The sequence below is a fragment of the Carassius carassius genome, chromosome 18 (genome assembly GCF_963082965.1).
Source record: "Carassius carassius chromosome 18, fCarCar2.1, whole genome shotgun sequence".
Taxonomy (NCBI): Eukaryota; Metazoa; Chordata; class Actinopteri; order Cypriniformes; family Cyprinidae; genus Carassius; species Carassius carassius.
Genome location: NC_081772.1, coordinates 7,095,049 through 7,113,142, shown reverse-complemented (window position 1 = coordinate 7,113,142; position 18,094 = coordinate 7,095,049). Strand labels below are relative to the sequence as shown.

At 34.6% G+C, this 18,094-nt stretch overlaps 2 protein-coding genes across 2 annotated transcripts; one reads left to right on the top strand and one right to left on the bottom strand.

Moving 5' to 3' along the window:
- Positions 1 to 1,580: 1,580 nt before the first annotated feature.
- LOC132091822 (UI-like) lies at positions 1,581 to 4,204 on the top strand. The gene is made up of 2 exons (XM_059497924.1): positions 1,581 to 1,626; positions 2,495 to 4,204. The coding sequence occupies exon 2, from the start codon at positions 2,517 to 2,519 to the stop codon at positions 2,937 to 2,939; it is 423 nt and encodes a 140-aa protein (XP_059353907.1). The 5' UTR covers positions 1,581 to 1,626; positions 2,495 to 2,516; the 3' UTR covers positions 2,940 to 4,204.
- A 4,791-nt stretch (positions 4,205 to 8,995) lies between these two features.
- Positions 8,996 to 17,803, bottom strand: LOC132092864 (tripartite motif-containing protein 54-like). The gene is made up of 5 exons (XM_059499288.1): positions 17,217 to 17,803; positions 14,616 to 14,791; positions 12,238 to 12,400; positions 10,058 to 10,153; positions 8,996 to 9,022 (listed from the first exon to the last, which is right to left on the bottom strand). The coding sequence occupies exons 1-5, from the start codon at positions 17,382 to 17,384 to the stop codon at positions 8,996 to 8,998; spliced, it is 630 nt and encodes a 209-aa protein (XP_059355271.1). The 5' UTR covers positions 17,385 to 17,803.
- Positions 17,804 to 18,094: the final 291 nt, after the last annotated feature.

Genomic DNA, 18,094 nt, shown 5'->3' with positions numbered 1-18,094 from the left:
TTTGAATTGTATTTCTGTGGTATCCTTGAACACAGAATTATCTCAACATGATGTAAACACACTAATAGTGGAAGTGATTGTGGTCAGGTCAGATTCTTTTGGTATTTCCCGGCAGGCAGGCACAATATCTTTATTTATCATGCACTTTTTTGCTAAACAACTTTGCAGACTGTTTTCATTTAAGGATAGCTATGAAATAAAATGCAAGAGAGATATTTTTCAAAAACCCATATGACCCTCTCTTTAAGCCTGATCTTGTTTAGCTCAGTCTCCATTTATTAGAATGACAAAGAAATGCATAGAATCAGTTGATATGTACTGTACTTTCGTATACTTTTACATAATTATATTATTATTATTATTTAATTACTATAATCATTAAAATCATTTTCAAAAAATCTTAAAGATGATTAAAATATTTATGTATCCTACCCTCTCTCACTCATAGGATAAGTAATATTTTAAGCCTCACTTACTGCTCAGTTCAGTAAGTTAGATTGGCAAACAAATACATAAAACAAGTGAATATGTACTGTACTGGTATAATATGGTTTTATATAATAAGTTCTCAAATGCTTATAGGTCATTAGAAGTTTTGGTTACACTTTACAATAACGTCTCATTTGTTAACATTAGTTAATGCATTAACATGAACTAACAATGAACAATATATTTTTACAGCATTTATTAATCTTTGTTAATGTTAGTTAAAAAAATTAAATTCACAGTTAATTCACAGTGCATAAATGTTAACAGGTAGAACTTAAAATTTTCATATTGTATTATTTTTAAACTTAACATTAACTAACATTAATATATGTTAATAAAAAATTAATAATATTGTCCTCATTTGTAAGTCGCTTTGGATAAAAGTGTCTGCTAAATTACTAAATGTAATATGTAAATGTATATGCTATATATATAATTATTGTTCATGTTAACTAATATAGTTAAGGTTAACAACTGAAACATTACTATAAAACGTTAGCACAGTTTTATATACAGCTTTATATAGTGATCATTAAAAGTTTTGATAACGCTTTGCAATAATATATTGTATATATGTATGAGCCAATAAATGAAGTCTGTCTGCGTCTTAAAAGAATTTCAGCACCTTGGACAGAGACGGAGCCTTTCTCGTCCCCGTAGAGCGCTTTTTCACTACTCCTGACCACAAATGAGCAGCCATGTAGAAATCCATCACGACAGCAGCTCCTTAGCTCACTTTGCTCAGGTGCATTAAATAATAATAATATTAATAATAATACATAAATAAAAAAACAAGTTATTTTAAACAAATTATTTTAGTCAAAGGACCAATAAAACCATTAACTGATCACCTGTATGTTACAATTTCGTATATATTGTCTTTGAAAGTTTATGACTTTGCAACAGCATCAAGACAAAGAAACGTCACACGTTGTCCTTCGGATCTACAGCTCCTTTACTCCACTCTTCGTTTCACTTCAGAATTGCCTCATTTACAAGCAGTTTGCAGCTCGACTGACGTCAATGGAGCGGTGTGTGATGTATATAACCATTGAGCTCCAGGAGATCCACTCCACTCCAGCCTATCTGCAAACACTCTTCCTTACAAGTACTTTTAAAGCAACAGAAGACAACAGAGTAAGTTACCATATTCGACTTGCTTCCAACTTCGTGACTGTGATGCCATTCCAGTTTAGGCGCGAGGATGAGATCTTAGTGTTGATACTGTTCAGGAATATCATTATTGTTCATTCTGTGATCTGATTGTTCGGTCAGGAGTACATGGTGTCTGATTTCAAGATTCGGTATCTGTAGCTAGTAGATAAGTATTAATTTTTTTTTTTTTACGCATTTTCATTTTAAACAAAATTATTTTTTATTTATTCCGATAGTGGCATGACTATCATAGTTTTTAAGCGTAGAACAGTGATTATGTTTGTGCTTTAGATTTATCCAATAATTAATTAGTTTTTATACAAATTTGCTTCATAAACGAGTTCAGATCCAAACTCTTTATCGATATTAGCTGATGCACGATTGATATTTTAATATATTAACATTTGTTTATAAATGTTATGTTTTTAAATTCTTTTACTAACTCAAATTTTGTTAAAATACAATAATTTATACTATTAATTTATCTGAATTTTTGTCATTTATATTAGCATTTTTAGTAATATTTACTTTAATATATCACTTTTAATATTCACTTTAAAATAAACATTTACTTTTTATTTATATACATGATAAAAAAACATTTACAAACTTTTACTTTACTTGATTTAACAAAAATATACGAAAATCGTTTCATAATCTTTAAGTTTTTCATTTATATTAGCACTATGTATATTCACTAAAATAAACTTTTACTTTTTTTAATATATTTTTTAAAGTTTTTGTATTTTGTATGAATACCTCACAGATGCTTCGGCTGTGTAGTTGTGTACTAAACTTTTGGTTTGGTTAGAAGGCGCGCCGCTGTAACACACCTGTCTGTTTTTCTCAGGAAGCGCGCTGCTGTGTCCAGCATGAAGCCCGTCCCTTTGGTCCTGCTCATTACTTCAGTTTTACTGACCACCCACGTCCCGCTGAGCACCTGTCGACCCCGCGATCTGAGCCTAATAAACAACCAGCTAGACGATGTGCTCTTAAACGGGGCTGGAGACGACGCCATGTACTACCTCCTTCTCTATTTGCAAAGAAATCTCGGAGTGCAGAAGGCAGCCGGTGTCCTGCATCTCCCGCGCATCTCCACGTCGCAGCTGCGCTCTCCTCACAGGGACCACAGCTTAGAGGAGCTCACGGAGTTTACCAAACGGAACGACAATCCTCCGATCTCCATCGACCTCACCTTCCATCTGCTGAGAAACATGATCGAAATTGCGCGGAACGAGAATCAAAGGGAACAGGCGGAACTAAACCGTAAATATCTAGATGAGGTTGGGAAGTAGCTCAATGATGATGCTTTCAATCGGCGAGTAAAGAACAAGCTCAATGCACTCTTTCACATCCCCAAACTCTCGCTAAACATGACTTTCACCAATGCCTCCTGCTCGAGTCACACTCTTAGAAATAAAGGTTCTTCAGTGGTTCCTTACCACTGCAAATAACCTCCTTCTCGTTCTGGAGTTGCATATGAAAAATATAGGTTCTTCAGATGATGCTATTGGTTTTTGAGTTCCTATAGAAAAATAAAAAAAAAAAAAAGTTCTTCAAAAAGGTCACTTGTGGCAACAATGTTATGTGGAACCTTTATTTTTAAGAGTGGCATCTATATGTTCACCTGAAGAGCTTTTGGTGACCTGCTGCTGTCTCCATCACTCCTGGAACATTTCAAAACCAGGAACCAAGAGCCACAACAGACCTACCAGGACCTCAAAACACTGCCCACAGCAAATTATCTGTCAGGCTGGTTCACTTAACCAAATCAAGAAACCAATCAAACTACAATTGACTGGTGCCCTTTAAGTGTTTACAGTTATTGGTCTCCTAATTAGAGTTACAAAACACTCTTAAAGGTTCTTAATTGGCATCTATGGTTCCATAAAAAAGCTTTTAACATCCATGGAAACTTTATACTGGTTCTTTAGATTATTAAAAAAAAATCGTCACACAAAGAATTACCAAATGGTTTCATTGAAAGGTTATTTGGGGAACCCAAAATGGTTCTTCTATGGCATTGCTGTGAAATCCCTCTTTTGGAAGGAGTTTTACTAAACCATTACAAATCCTGTTATTACTTGAGTAACCAGTCCATATATAATAGGGTTTGCATCAGTATTGCTCACTAGTCACTCGAATAAGAGCTATTCTCAATGAAGAACAATAAGGCAATTGCTAAGTGTAATTTCTGTTCAGGACGTTTGGTTGCACCCTCTGGCTTTGCCAATGGGAGTGCTTTCATTACATAAAATGCTACACTTGGTGATAACGCCAGTATTTACCACATGCATAATGCCAGATGCTCATTGTATACTAAGTGCAAAAGTATGTTCTCCTCAAATGCTTGGAAACAACGATCTGTAGCACTTCAACCAAGAGGCTTACCCACATTTTGTGACAATAACGTTGGACAAAACTACAAAGTGCTTGAGATATACTGTACATTGTATATTGCTTATCATTATGTAAATTACATATTATATTGCACCTAAATGCATAAATATGCCTTTGTATTTTGAACATGAATCTGCAAAAATAAATGAGATTACATGCCTTTTACAAGTAACTGCAAACATGTAAACCTCAATATCACCCATTAAAAGTGGTAATGATTATAGCAGACACAGGTTTATAGAAAGTCAGCATCACTGACATTTACACAAGCATTAACATCACACAGAACATAAGTTGAGTGGTGAGGAACAGGTGAGATGCCACTATAGAGATTGCTGTATTTTTTTTAAATGTTAAATGCATATAATGAACTGAAGGGCTGTAACAGTATTAATCCAAAAGCTTTCTTAGATGTGATAATACCAGCTGAACTAATCAATGATTTATATCATTATATATATATATATATATATATATATATATATATATATATAGAGAGAGAGAGAGAGAGAGAGAGATTTTTTTTTAAATAAGACATCTTAATGTTGAATGTATTTGTATAGCAATTCAAATTAAATTTTAAAATATATCAATATTTCACAATCTTACAGATTAACTGTATTTTTAATCATGTAAATGCAACCTGCAACATTTAAAAAAAAAATAACGGCCCCCTAATATACATATATATATTTTTAATTTATTTAATTTTTGGGAGGGGGGTCCTATGTTTTCCTCATTTTAAGATTAAAAAAAGACCAAAACAGTTTTAAACATCCAGTCTGTAGAAACTACAAATCATTTGTAATTCCTCTTACTGAACTAAGAGGAGTTTTAGGACCACAGAATACCAGATGAAAGAAACTCTTGCCATGTTGAAAGGATTAAATAAAACCTCCTCCTTACAGTCTCTCTTAAGTCTGCACAGGAAATACCCTAGAAATGAAAAATAAAATATTTGAGTTAGGTCTTCTATAATCTTCCACTTACACTGAGTCTATTTTAGTCATAAATGGGGCAAGTGGGAGAGGACAGTGTGTGCTTTGCATTGGCAAGGATATATGTTGACTGAACACTCATTGTGCAAAAAACTGCATGTTACGTAAACCGTTTGTTTTTCATATCTAAAGCCATTTAAGCATAAAATAAAAAAAGGAAACTCTAAATGATATATTAAGCTCAAGTAACTGTTAAACAAGTGGCATCTCATCCCACAGATTGGTTCTCCATCCTGCTCCTGACACCCAAAAAATCCTCTTATTCTAGGAAGAATTTGTAACTTTATATTACACGAAGGCCATTGCATCAGCTTGTGACGCACCACATCTTCAAAATAAAATCCATCCTCATCTTGAGTGGACACACTCCATGTCTGCAGTTGTTGAGCACATACTCAGACCGAATTCTGCTCTCTTTCCCTCATGAATTGATCAGTGGGCTGACAGCACGAGTGACAAGGTCAGCGTCTGTGAGCACATACATCCAGTCATATCTCTCCACTGCCATATATCCTAGCTGGTGGCACTGAGACGAGCGGTTATTAAGTAATGGGTGGATGTAGACTCACGGCTCAAGCACAGGTGGGGGCGGACGGACCGTCGGAAGCCGAGAGGAAAGATTCGGAGTGCCTGCCACTGTGATTTAGCCCTGTTCTCAACACTGCTCTTAGAGTAAAAGACCAGAGAGAGAGCTGCATGCTGTCCTGGCCCACGCTACCCTGATTAACTGAGGTTTCTGACCTTTACATTGAAGTAAATGAACGGTTATTTAAAGAAAGCATGCACTGGTGGGGATGGTTTGGTTAGAAGCAGGATGCCCACTGTTTAAAGAAGCAAATGCTATTTTATCAGTTGAGCCCTGTTTTTAGTATGGAGTTTAGAAACAACTTTTACACACTGGTTGGTAAGTTTTGTATGTTTACTCACCCACATGTTGCTGCAACCATGACTGACTTCATTACATAGAAAAAACAAATAATACAGTGAAGGTGAATGGCGATCAGGGGCTGTTGAGCTTCACAAATATCAATCAATCAAATCAATCAATAAATCAAAGATCTTCAGTGAATAATAACTTAAATTTTGGCCTGTTTTCTCATAAAGGAATCATTATAATATGCTTTTCAGATCTCTACATCCTTTGGTGACCTTTAGTGTCGGAATTTTATTTAAATACTTTTAGTTTTGAACTATCCACTATATATAGTTTTATAGTTTAAATTTTTATTTCTTAATAATATTTTGCTATATTTCTTTAAAATTATGTCCTATTGGCTTGAAATGTTGTTATATACAGCAAAGGCATACAGTGTACTTATATTTTTAAGTATGACTCAAGTGTCTCCATAAAGTATGTCCAAAGTATTTTGTGTCTATAAAAGAGAATAAACCAGATCTGAGTGTTTATGGTGGCCTTACAGAGGCTTTAGTCAGCGAATATTTAATAAGCTTTGCTGGGAGATGAGAAATGTACTCAACACAATGAGTGCCAATGTTGCCAAGAATCATCACGTCATCAGAATGGGACGTCTGCATGATCTGGCAGATTCACACTAATAGAGCAGAAACACTTTAACCCTGTAAAGTCTGACGCATAAAATAATCAAACTTTTTGAAGCCAAGCAGTTTTTTTTTTATTATTTTAATTAATTTAATTATTAAAGTTGGCATGTGTTTTTTGTTCAGTATCATACTTGATAGATCAGGCTTTTATGCCTCCTGTAATATGATATAGGAGAATATGGAGCTCATACTTGGATTTTTCATTTGATGCCCAAACGAAGCAAAAATACAGTTTGTTGCAGTTACTGATATTTATTTGGGTAAAAAGATAAGACAGCTTGTAAAGTAAATCAATGAGAAACCATGTTTTTATTTTTTTTTCGAAATGAATAATTAAAAAATGTGTGGATAATCAAGTAAACCTACTAATTTCAGTTCAGTAAGTGTTTATCTTAAAAATGTACTAACAATATGAAAGTTATTCTTACCTTTACTTTATAAAAATCAGTAGACTTCACAACAATATTTTACAGTAAAAAGACACGTGTACCACATCCTGAAGGTGGAACTTTTCAGAAAAATACTTATACTGTATAATTCTTTAAGTAAGCAATAGTTTACTTGCTAAAATGTAAAACAATCAGATGACAAAAGGCATGAAATAAATTGTGTATAAAGGTTTTCAGCAAAGTATGGATCATGTTAATAATTTAGAGGCCTTGTAAATGTGCATTTCAAATAAGATACAACAGTGTAAAAAGGCTAAATCTTTTAAAGGACTTGTTCTGACTTGCTTTCTTCTATGGAATTAAATGAAAACATTTTGAGAAATGGAAGGCAGTGGGCTTCAATGTTGTTTGATCTCAATGTTCTTCAAAATATCTTCATAATATTCAGCAGAAGAAAAAAGTCAAACATTTTTAGAAAGACATGGGGGTGAGTAAATGTCAGAAATCTCATTGTTGGGAGAACTGTTAAATTAAGGACCCATGATTGTATCTTTGAAACTAACCTTGGGTTTCAAAATAAGTTATAAGCGTCTCCCTGATTCGTCTGACCAGGTGAGGGGATCAGGTCTTCAGGGGCTTCATCACACTTGTTTGTCTAGCAGCATCAGTAGAAAACTTGCATTTACTGAAGGAAATACCTGTGATAAAGTTAATGCTGAAATTTCAACTTTCTAAACATATTTTCCCTTGTCAGGCTCAACGTAACCATAAAAACATAAAGATTTGTGCTCAACAAATAAGACTTCAATATCAGATTTTTCAGATATTATCACAAATCCTAAATAAAGTACGTGGCAATGTGGTGCCATGCAAACTACTGTAGTTATATATAGCTATACTTAGAATAGATAAATGTGCTTTAACAAATGACATTTATAATAAAATAATACTTTTATTATATTTTTTTCCCTACTTTTTAGGGTTGAATGTTTAGCCAAAATGGCTAATATAGACATGCAAATACTGCAACACACTACACACACATAATAAACATTAATTTCTGTTAATATTTTTCTACTTTGTGTTAAAAAAAATCTGCATTTTTTCCCCATAACAGATTTAAAATATTGCTTGACAAGGCCATGACAAGAGTAACCATTAACTAGTAAAGAGTGATATAATGAAAAGACTATAAGAGAAAAAGATTCTGTTCTAAAAAGGGTTAAATATGGCATAAAATCTTAAAAAGCCTAAGCCTGAGGGATTTTACTTTTCAGTCTTATAACTTCTTTTGACATGCACTACATTTAACCACACACACACACACACACACACACACACACACACACACACACACACACACACACACACACACTTATTTTGAAAGAAAGTAATACAATTACAAAAATAATAATTTTAATTTGTAATAAAATTTCACAATATAAATGTTTTTATTGTATTTTTTATAAAAATAAAAAAGCAAGTTGAGCATTAGAGACGTCTTTCTAAATGTCTTACTGACTCCATACTTTTTGTATGGCTGCGGAAGTTCTAAGCATTAAGTTTGTAAAAGGCAAAAAACACAGCATACCTAAGGTTAAAATTATTCAATTCAATACAATTATGAAATTATTCACAAAATAAGTTCAATGAGCAGAAAATTAATAAATGATAGAATAAGGGATTTCAATATGTACAGTACAAAATATTTCCCACAATATTGAGCCAGATGAAAGCTATGAACCAATGCATAATACAGTGGGTTGTTAGGGATTGGAGGCTTGTTGAGTCATTGTTAATCATGATTGTCTTTAGAAGGTATCAGTTATTAATGAAGCATACATTCTGAATATGGTTTAGCTTAAAGGGCCAGTTAACATAAAAATTCAACTTTTCTCATTAAGAAAGTCACACAGGTTTGGAATGACATGAAAATGAGAAAATTATTTTTGTGTGAACTATCCCTTTAAGACACTCCTAAACGCATCACTCATAGCTGACTTACTTCTGGAACACTTCCTTTGCGTTCTGTGAACACAGCAAAGAAGAACACTCATTTTAGGACTAGAGGATACAGCAGCTGATTAAATCATAAAACCTGCAGCCCTCTTCATCACAGTTTCACTGCATACACAAAAAAGGACACATACTAAATCACTGGCACTTGTTATGCAGCCTTTGACACTCTGTTTACACTGAGAAGTGTTAGTTAAAAAAAGAGCAGTGCTGCATCTGAGGCTGCCACTTTATAGTGAAATCTGTTTCAAAAAACAATTACACCTCTTACACTTCTTTGTTTAAAGTCTGTTTCCATGGACCACAGTTCTCATGGTGAAGTATTGACCATTTGAGCCACCAGTCAAAGGACAGGGGTCTCCAGCTGTATGAGGTTCTGCCAACACTGCACATACAAACCTTCTCTTTCCTCTTGACAAGACAGATTCTGACAGATGCTTATTTAAAACGTCTGTGTGAATAATGTGCTCTTTTTAGGACAGATTATCATATTAGTTGCATCGAAGACTTTTACATGCACCACCTGTTGTAAATGCCTTTAAAGTCAAAATTTCACAACAGCTCCCATTATAGTGATTCACCCCCCGGTTTTATTTTGATTATTTAAATAAAATTATTCTATGGCATCACTGCAAATAAACTTTTTTGGAACCTCTATTTTTAAGAGTGTAATTACCACCCTAGCATCATGTATATATATATATATTATTGACCCCAAACTTATCTAGTTGTGTTTCAGATAGTATGTATGGATATATTGTATGCATATTTAATTTGATTGATTTGATACTTGTATACTTCTTTCTCTTTTATACTATAGAGCGCTTTTAGACTTGATATAAATATTGATATATTTTGATATAGTCTATGTATTTGGTCTGAAATGGCTAAAAATTGTGAATCAGAGGATCCATCATTTTAACTTCACAACCATTGCAGCCAAGAAGATTCAACATGTTAAAGGCAATAATTAAATCATAATGAATATATTATGAATATATCACCCAATCATATTTGTTGTGGTTTACTGTACCATTTATTTCTCACCTTGACAGTCCTACAAATATCCTCAATCTGTGAGATCAGGGCCTGTGATCTGTCATTTCCAGCCACCAAGATGGCTATGGCATCACTTAGCTCTGTCTATGACAAAACAAAGCGGAATATAACCAAAAGTGACAGAACCTCAACAAAAAATTAAAGGAAGAAAACACATGACCAATGCGAAAAACATGTCATCTTTCACAAGAAAGCCATGTCAGACTTGGCTATGCAACTTGTGAGAACCACACTTACAAACAGAACAGCGTGTGAACTAAAGGCCGAGATTGTAAGAATGTTACCAGTCATGACTTATCAAACTTTGCTGATTTGCATTTCAAATGAGTTATTCAGTGTTTATTGTGGGCCATGACTAAAAGAGAAAATGTCATCATAGCCACCTGGCAGAAATGATGGCTCTTTGGGAGCTGGTTTGGGCATCAACAACCCCTATGACCCTTGAACGTTATATCATACAGTTACTGTACCTCAAAACCAAGAGCTACAGAAGTTGTATTTCCTACAATGAGAACTGACCTTCAGCATAGCAAAACTGCAAATAACAGATCAACATACGGTGTCCACCATGCACATGGTTTTCTATTTGGAAAGGCTGGTAGGTTTAGTCATTGTTCATCTGGTAGCTGCTAAAGGGAGCGAGAGAGCTGAGAAGAACAGGCACTTACAAAGGACTCAAACACAACAGGGAGGAGTGACTCATTTCTCAGGGCCAGTTGCACCCTGATACAAATACCTTCATTACTAGCCATACCACAAGAGATGGAGAAGGTCAAGACCTCAATACCATGTATGTCAAGAATGCATCGAAAAATGAGAAAATTGCTGCGATGTTGCATGTTTTTTTCTGTTCTGTAACATGCAATTTTTGGTGCTTGCTAAAGCTTATTGCAATTGCTTATACTAAGGGTTAGCGATGTGATCAAAACCTCTAACCTGTTGTAAACTTAAACACTGGATCATTTGTGCTACAGACATGAACGTAACCTCAAATTGTGTGGTTTGTTATTGTGTTATTAATACTGTAGTTTTTAAAGTGATTGGATTGGATTTCATAGAGAGGGGGAGGGCTCTTTTAAAGGAATAGTTCACCCAAAATGAAGATTTGCTAAAAATTTACTCAACCTTAGGCTATCCAAGATGTAAATTATTTTGTTTCTTCATCAGAACGGGGCTGGAGAAATGTAACATTACATCACTTGCCCATGCAGCCCTAGCAATGGATCCTCTGTAGTGAATGGTTGCCGTCAGAATGAGAGTCCAAACAGCTGATAAAAACATTGTATGAAACAAAATCAACAAAAGCGTTTCAACTTTTAACCATCGCCTCTGGTCAAAATACTGGTCCATAATCCATAAAAACACTTCCTCTAATGAAAAAGTTCATCCCATGCTGTCCTCTGTCAAAATACACTGAATTGTTTTAGACTGCTTTCATTTATAAACAATGCTTGATCTGCGTATATTTCGCTCCTGATTCAGATGAGATTAGTTTTTCACTGGAAAAAGCAGTATTATGGAGAGAAATATCTTAATGATGGATTTGATTCTTACAAACATGCAGCTTCACAAGTTTTTGGTTGGACTGAAGACATGTGGATTACTTGCACGTTATTGTGATGTTTTTGCCAGCTATCTGGACTCTCATTCTTACAGCACCCATTCACATTCAGGATCCACTGGTGAGCAAGTAACATAATCTGCTCCAAATCTGTTCCGGTGAAGAAACAAACTCATCTACAGATTGCCTGAGGTTGAGCAAATTTTCATTTTTGGTTGAACTATTCCTTTAAACTTGACTTTGAAAAATGTACATGAATAATCGCTTCTGAAATGCAAAATGCTTGTTTTATTAGAAAATTAGAGGCAGAAAAAAATCAGAAAAAGACGGATTGTTGGTTGAGGCAGGAGCCATGGCCACTGATGGTCTGTGAATGTGTGTTTCCATGTGGGTTGGTGTTGATGCTAGAGAAGTTAGGTGAGATCAAGCCCCTTGCAATGTGTGAAAACTGTTGGGCAGCGTGCTATACACACATCTGTCTGGTTCACAGCATCACACCACAGTCTTCATTTAATGTCTTCATTTAATTTCGTCATTTACACCAAACAAACAAAGTTAAACAATGTAAAAAAGCATTGTCTAGTTGACGAAGACACAAATCCTCTACCTTCTGTCTCTTGTAGTTGTCTGGCAGCGGGGCAACATCACAGCCGAACACTTTGCACATAGAAAATGTTGGTGTCTCACAGGTGAGGCAGTATATGTTGATCTTCTCCTCCTCATGCTGGTCACACATCAGCTGCTGTTGTTCTGTTTTGGGCAGTGGTGGTCTGTAGAGTCAAAACAGAAAAAGATTTATGGCATGACGTAAAGGTTAAAGATTTGCATTGGAAAATAAGACGTTGCAAATTGAGCTATGATTACTGTGCCCTTTTGCAAGGCTCTGACAAGAAGTTCAACAACAATCATAAGAGCATAATTATATATAAATACATTATATAAAAACTATATAAATAAATACACATTAATATAATTTATTTAATGACACCACTAACATGCTATTGGAGTTAAACCAAATTGTATTTTTTTCAGGGCAATAACAGCTTCTTACAATACCTTTTTTATAGCTATGACTTTAAGGTGTGTGTCTGTACAGAAACTGACTTTCATATACAGTATACAGTACAAACAAAAGGAAATATTATTTTCTTGACTGATAGAATAGTATATTTCCCTAAAAATGTGAAAAGCTCAATAGCATAAAACAATTTTAAAAGCAATCAAATTTTTTTTTTTTTGCCATACAGCACCACAAAATAAACAGCAGATTGTTTTAACATGGCTTTATAAAAATAGATAAGGGATCTCTTCTAAAACTACATAAAACTCATAGATTTTTTATTAACAATTAAATTTTGAGTTAGAATTCTGCGTCCTGTTTGCTACAATAATATAAAAAGACGATCTCAATTCAATTCGGAATTACGAATGACATTGATTGTTATATCCATCTAAATGTGTATGTAATAATAAACTACATACAACAAGCATACTTTCTTTGTGACAGAAGAGGTACAATATCACATTCCTTGGGGTGACTCACTATAATAGGAGCTGGTGTGAAATTTTGACTTTAAAGGCATTTACAACAGGTGCTGCATTTAAAAGTCATTGATGCAACTAATATGATAGTCTGTCCTAAAAAGAGCACATTACTCACACAGACGTTTTCAACAAGCATCTGTCTTAATCTGTCTTGTCAAGAGGAAAGAGAAGGTTTGTATGTGCAGTGTTGGCAGCAGGCCTGCTCAAAACAAAGTCTCTGTTTATAAAAGATTGCCATCCAGTGGATGTCTGCTGATAGAACAGTTATATAAAATGATATTAGGGTGGAAAGCGAGATCATAAATATAGGTTACAAAGCTATTTATACTTTTTGCCTTTATATTTGTCATTTTGTATGTGATCTAAAAACAAATTCTCAAACTATAGAATATATTTGAATAAGATTGTCTGAAAATTAAGTTGAGACATTCTCTGAATACCTAAGAAAATAAATAAAAATAAAACATTACACTTCCATAACATAATGTGATGTATTTCCGAGTGAATTTATAATAAATTCATGTATAATAGGAATTAATTGGCTGAACGAAAAAAAAAAAAAAAAAAGTGGAGATTTCATATTAGAATGGAGCCAGTTTATAATATTTGTGATTATTGACTGAAATCAGAAACCAATCAGAAAGCAAGTAATAAAGGGTTGTTTAACTTATTTAGATGAAAGATTGCAAACACAAACTATTTTTATTTTATTATACTATTTTTTATTTTAAGGAAATATAGTCACTTTTAATTTCAATATTATTTTCTTATAAAATCCAGTTTATTATAACACACACTTGATCTTTTGTGTCTTTGAAACAACCTCTACATTCTGGTGACCTGCTTTTTGTCAAAGACACTAATAAACATTTTACATTACGTATTCATGATAAGCACCTGAGCCTTTGTTACAAAAGACCTCAAAGTTCTTTTTATAATCTTATTATACCCAATTATGCATATTTTTCACAGGAGGTCTCATGACACATTGTTTATTGCCGCAGGGATTAAGCGTCCTAGTTATATTTAGTGTTTTGGCTATGGATTGGAGCAGTCACCAGAGCCTCAGGTCCCATGTCTCTGTTGCATTTACGTGACGTGGCAGAAAATCTCCCACAAGCGGGTAAATCACAAATTTGTGTCACTACACAGGGTTTAAGCCTCACTAATGAAACAGAACAAGTGTCGGGTAGTGGTGTGTCACAAGACTTTTGAAACACAATTAAAATCTGTTGGCATACAGTGTATTTTTGCTACACCGCTTGGGATATTGCTGGATCTCTATACAGAGAAGACTGCTTTGAAGAATGTACAACAAATAGCTTTCGTTCATAGCAGTGCTTCCAGAACAGAAATGTTTGTTCTTGGTGTATGGAACAGGTCTGAAAAAAAGAAAAGAAAGAAAGAGTGCTTTTGAGATGCATCAAACTTGAAACTGACCCAGTGGACTCATATTTGTAGATATCAATGATATTCTCCACTAGCAGGTTCCTCTGAAGGCCATATACACCGTGCCGGTCCAATACCACCTCATGACAAGATGGGCAGCAGAAACGTCCCCCTGTGACACAGTGGAGCCTCTTTGGTGTCCTGTTTTGCCAAAGAGGGTTGGAGGCCTGAACCAGTGAAGGATAAAAGATGAATAAATATTTATCAGTCAACATGATTTAATGTATAGCATTTCAGAGAGAGAAAAAAATCCCCTAAGACCTGAATTTTTATGTAATAAAGAAAGTAGGAGTTATGAAAAGAGCTTACCTGCTGTAAAAGGCAATACATGTGACCAATTAAAGCAACAATATGTACATTTTTGACGCGTCCCGCGGAATAACACTGTAACCGGAGCTTCTTCTCCAAGTCTCCTATATGGCGATTCACGCAGGTATGTGTTACTCCGCAGCGGTGACGACCCGAACAGGCTACAATAGTCTAAAAATAATCACTTATTATAAATGTAGCGTAGTGATTTGGGATAAGATAAAAAGGCGGTTTGGAAGATTAATTTATGATGTACTCGATCATTATATACATTTTGCACACATAAAAAGTTACATAGTGTTGCTTTAATAGGTGAATGTATGGATACCTTTGCCCAGCAAAATGTAATATGTCTTTCATTTATCTTGGGGTAATTGTTAAAAGTAAAAGATGAGAATTATTAAGGATGGATAGCAGCACTCAATCATGTTAAAGTTTGTCCCAAAGGCACCCACTCCACTCCACTAGAGGGATCCCTAATGGCTCCACTGAAATCTATGAAGGTAATACAGTAGCAAAACTCCAGAGGTTGAAAATCTGAATGTGAGAACTTGTCTTTCATATTTGTAAGTTGAAATTTACACTCACAACTCTGATGTGAAAAGCTGAATCTTTCAATTTGCACACACATACAATGATCAAAACACAAATATCCTATGTTAGCAAATAATTGTGTGGAAGGGATTTTCCTGCTTATCTGAACACATGCAAATGTTTCAAGGCAGAATCAATCAATTACAGAGAGCGTTCAATCACTTATGACAGTGCATTTAAATAGAGCTGAGAGCATTTATGTTTTTGGAAAAGGCAGCACAGAACAATGCAGAAAAAACATAGGATATATGTTTGAGTTATTTCACAATAAACCTATTGAAATGTTACCGTAGTTTATGCAGTAGCATTTATTTAAATTTGAATGTAAAAAGTTCATATTGCTCATGTTCTATTCTGTATTGTTAATATAAATCATACACTCTCCGAATAAAAAGGTTGCATTTTATGCATACAACAGCCTATTACTGGCAGTCCCTTATGACAATGAACCATGGTAAAGTGAACATAGTTTAACCATAGTAACTAAGATTTCCTTAGTTACCACTACAGTAAACATATTTTAACCACGTGTAAACAAAAATATAACCTAATAAGTAGCAATTAAGGCGTATTGAATCTTAAAATGCATTTCAAATATAAAGGTAAGTTGGTATTACCCGTTGTACTCATAATAATTAAATAAATGTCATAATCTAAAAGTTTAGAAGTATCGTTATAGATATCGATGATACTGGCCATTAAAAGTACGCTATCGTATCGAAAACAAAATATGTGGTATTGCCCATCCCTATTGTGCACTTGTATATGCAGATGTGAGAGAGCAGAACTGGGGGTGGAGCTTTCGTGCGAATGAAGAAATTCTATTGGTCGATGCCCAACCAATGAACAACGCCAGCCATCGTAAAGTGCCAAGAAAGAAATTTGTGTTTTATGCATATGTATCAATTATTTGTAAAACACTGCAAACTATTTTCACAGAATATCCTTAGCTTTTATAGGATTTTAAGACACTGCATTCATTTTGTCATTCAGGTATTATCTGGTAGACAAATAGGCTAATGCAATATTCAGCTTTTCACATCAGAGCTGTGAGTGCAAATTTCAATTTCAATTTATTAATATGAAAAGTTCTCACATTCAGTTTGAATCACCACCGTTGCTTGGATAGATGGTTGATTTTGCTATAATTTTGTTTGGAAGTATTTACTTATCAGAGAGAAAATAGATCGCCTAACTGACAACATTTTGTCTAAAATGTTGGTTATATTTTTATTATATTGTAATCATGATGTCCTCAATATCATCACGGCTGTGATTCAGTCTTAATCTGGCTAACAACTTTACATGAGGACTACAACAACTGCCCAATTCATGAGAATTTACACTCACATCCTTATGGTAAATGTAGTTTATGGTCGCTGTATTTGTTGTAACTAAGCAATTTACTTTTAGTCTAATATAAGGTAATAAATGGTGTAGAAAAAAATTTGAAATTCTCTTCAAGTTAATTTAACCACAGAACTTATTTTACTTGTAAATCCAAATCCGCCATTCCAAAAACCCACTAGGAAATCCAGAGGGAATGGATGGCTTTAAAATGTTGATTATCTTCCAGGTTTTAGGACTACAAACTGAACAGCTCTGTTAATGAATTTTCTAGATGCTTTAGAGAGAATGATAGTTCAACATGATAAATAGGACACTGCCACACTATATATTAACCAATACCTGGTAAACATCATTGGCACACTTCCTGCAGAGATTATGTTGACAGGAAAAGAGGACCACAGGCTTGGTGAATATCTCTAGACCGATGGGGCAAATGAGCTGCTTCTTTAATTTCTCCACTGAACTCGAGTCTCCCATCGCTGCTCTGAAGCCCAAAGTAAAGTTCATCCCAGACTGCTTTTTGGACACATTTCAAGTCTATAAAACAAAGATCCTAAACTTTCTTTCCTTCTGTTATTTTTTGGTCTTTACTCTAGCACCAATCTTCATCCAGATGCCCACTCAGTTCCCAACCGAGTGGCTGTAAATATATTTGGGCTGTGTTTGTACTGGCTTGGGTCACTGTCCAAACTGCACACCCTCTGACATCACTAAAAGTCCCTGCTTAGTCCTCTATCACAGGGGCCCAGGGCCAAGTGAGAGGGGTAGGAGGACAGATTCCTCTGTACTGTGTTATCTCTGGTAACTTGAGCAGAAACTGGGAAGGCTGGCAGGAGGAGACAGGGCAGCTGGTGTGTGCGACTTAAAAGCTAACAAGACAACCAGCCCATGAGCCTGAGCAGACGACAATAACATAAGACACTTAAAACAAAACCTAAGTACACTGAACACATGCCCTGAGTTGTTACTGGATGACATGAAAATGACACGGATACCTGCAAACCAAATGTTAACATATTTCATATAGAAAAAAAATTCTTAGTTTGTTACTGCATTTTTTTTTTTCAAAAGAGTTCATTGTTTGTGAGCATGTCCCATTTAGTCATATTTCAATTAATCTCTTATTTACATCGTGTCTATGCTTTGTTTGTTATAGTACAGGGATGTCAATACCATGTCGTTTTCAAATAAGCCGGAAGGACTTGATTAGTTGGATC

What these genes read in the sequence shown, in the direction of transcription:
- LOC132091822 (XM_059497924.1), top strand. Translation starts at nt 2,517, where the DNA reads ATGAAGCCCGTCCCTTTGGTCCTGCTCATTACTTCAGTTTTACTGACC.
- LOC132092864 (XM_059499288.1), bottom strand. Translation starts at nt 17,384, where the DNA reads ATGAACTTTACTTTGGGCTTCAGAGCAGCGATGGGAGACTCGAGTTCA. An exon ending in TACAAATATGAGTCCACTGG is followed by an intron (nt 12,401 to 14,615) that starts GTCAGTTTCAAG and finishes TTGACTCTACAG; the next exon opens with ACCACCACTGCCCAAAACAG. An exon ending in ACAACTACAAGAGACAGAAG is followed by an intron (nt 10,154 to 12,237) that starts GTAGAGGATTTG and finishes GTTTTGTCATAG; the next exon opens with ACAGAGCTAAGTGATGCCAT.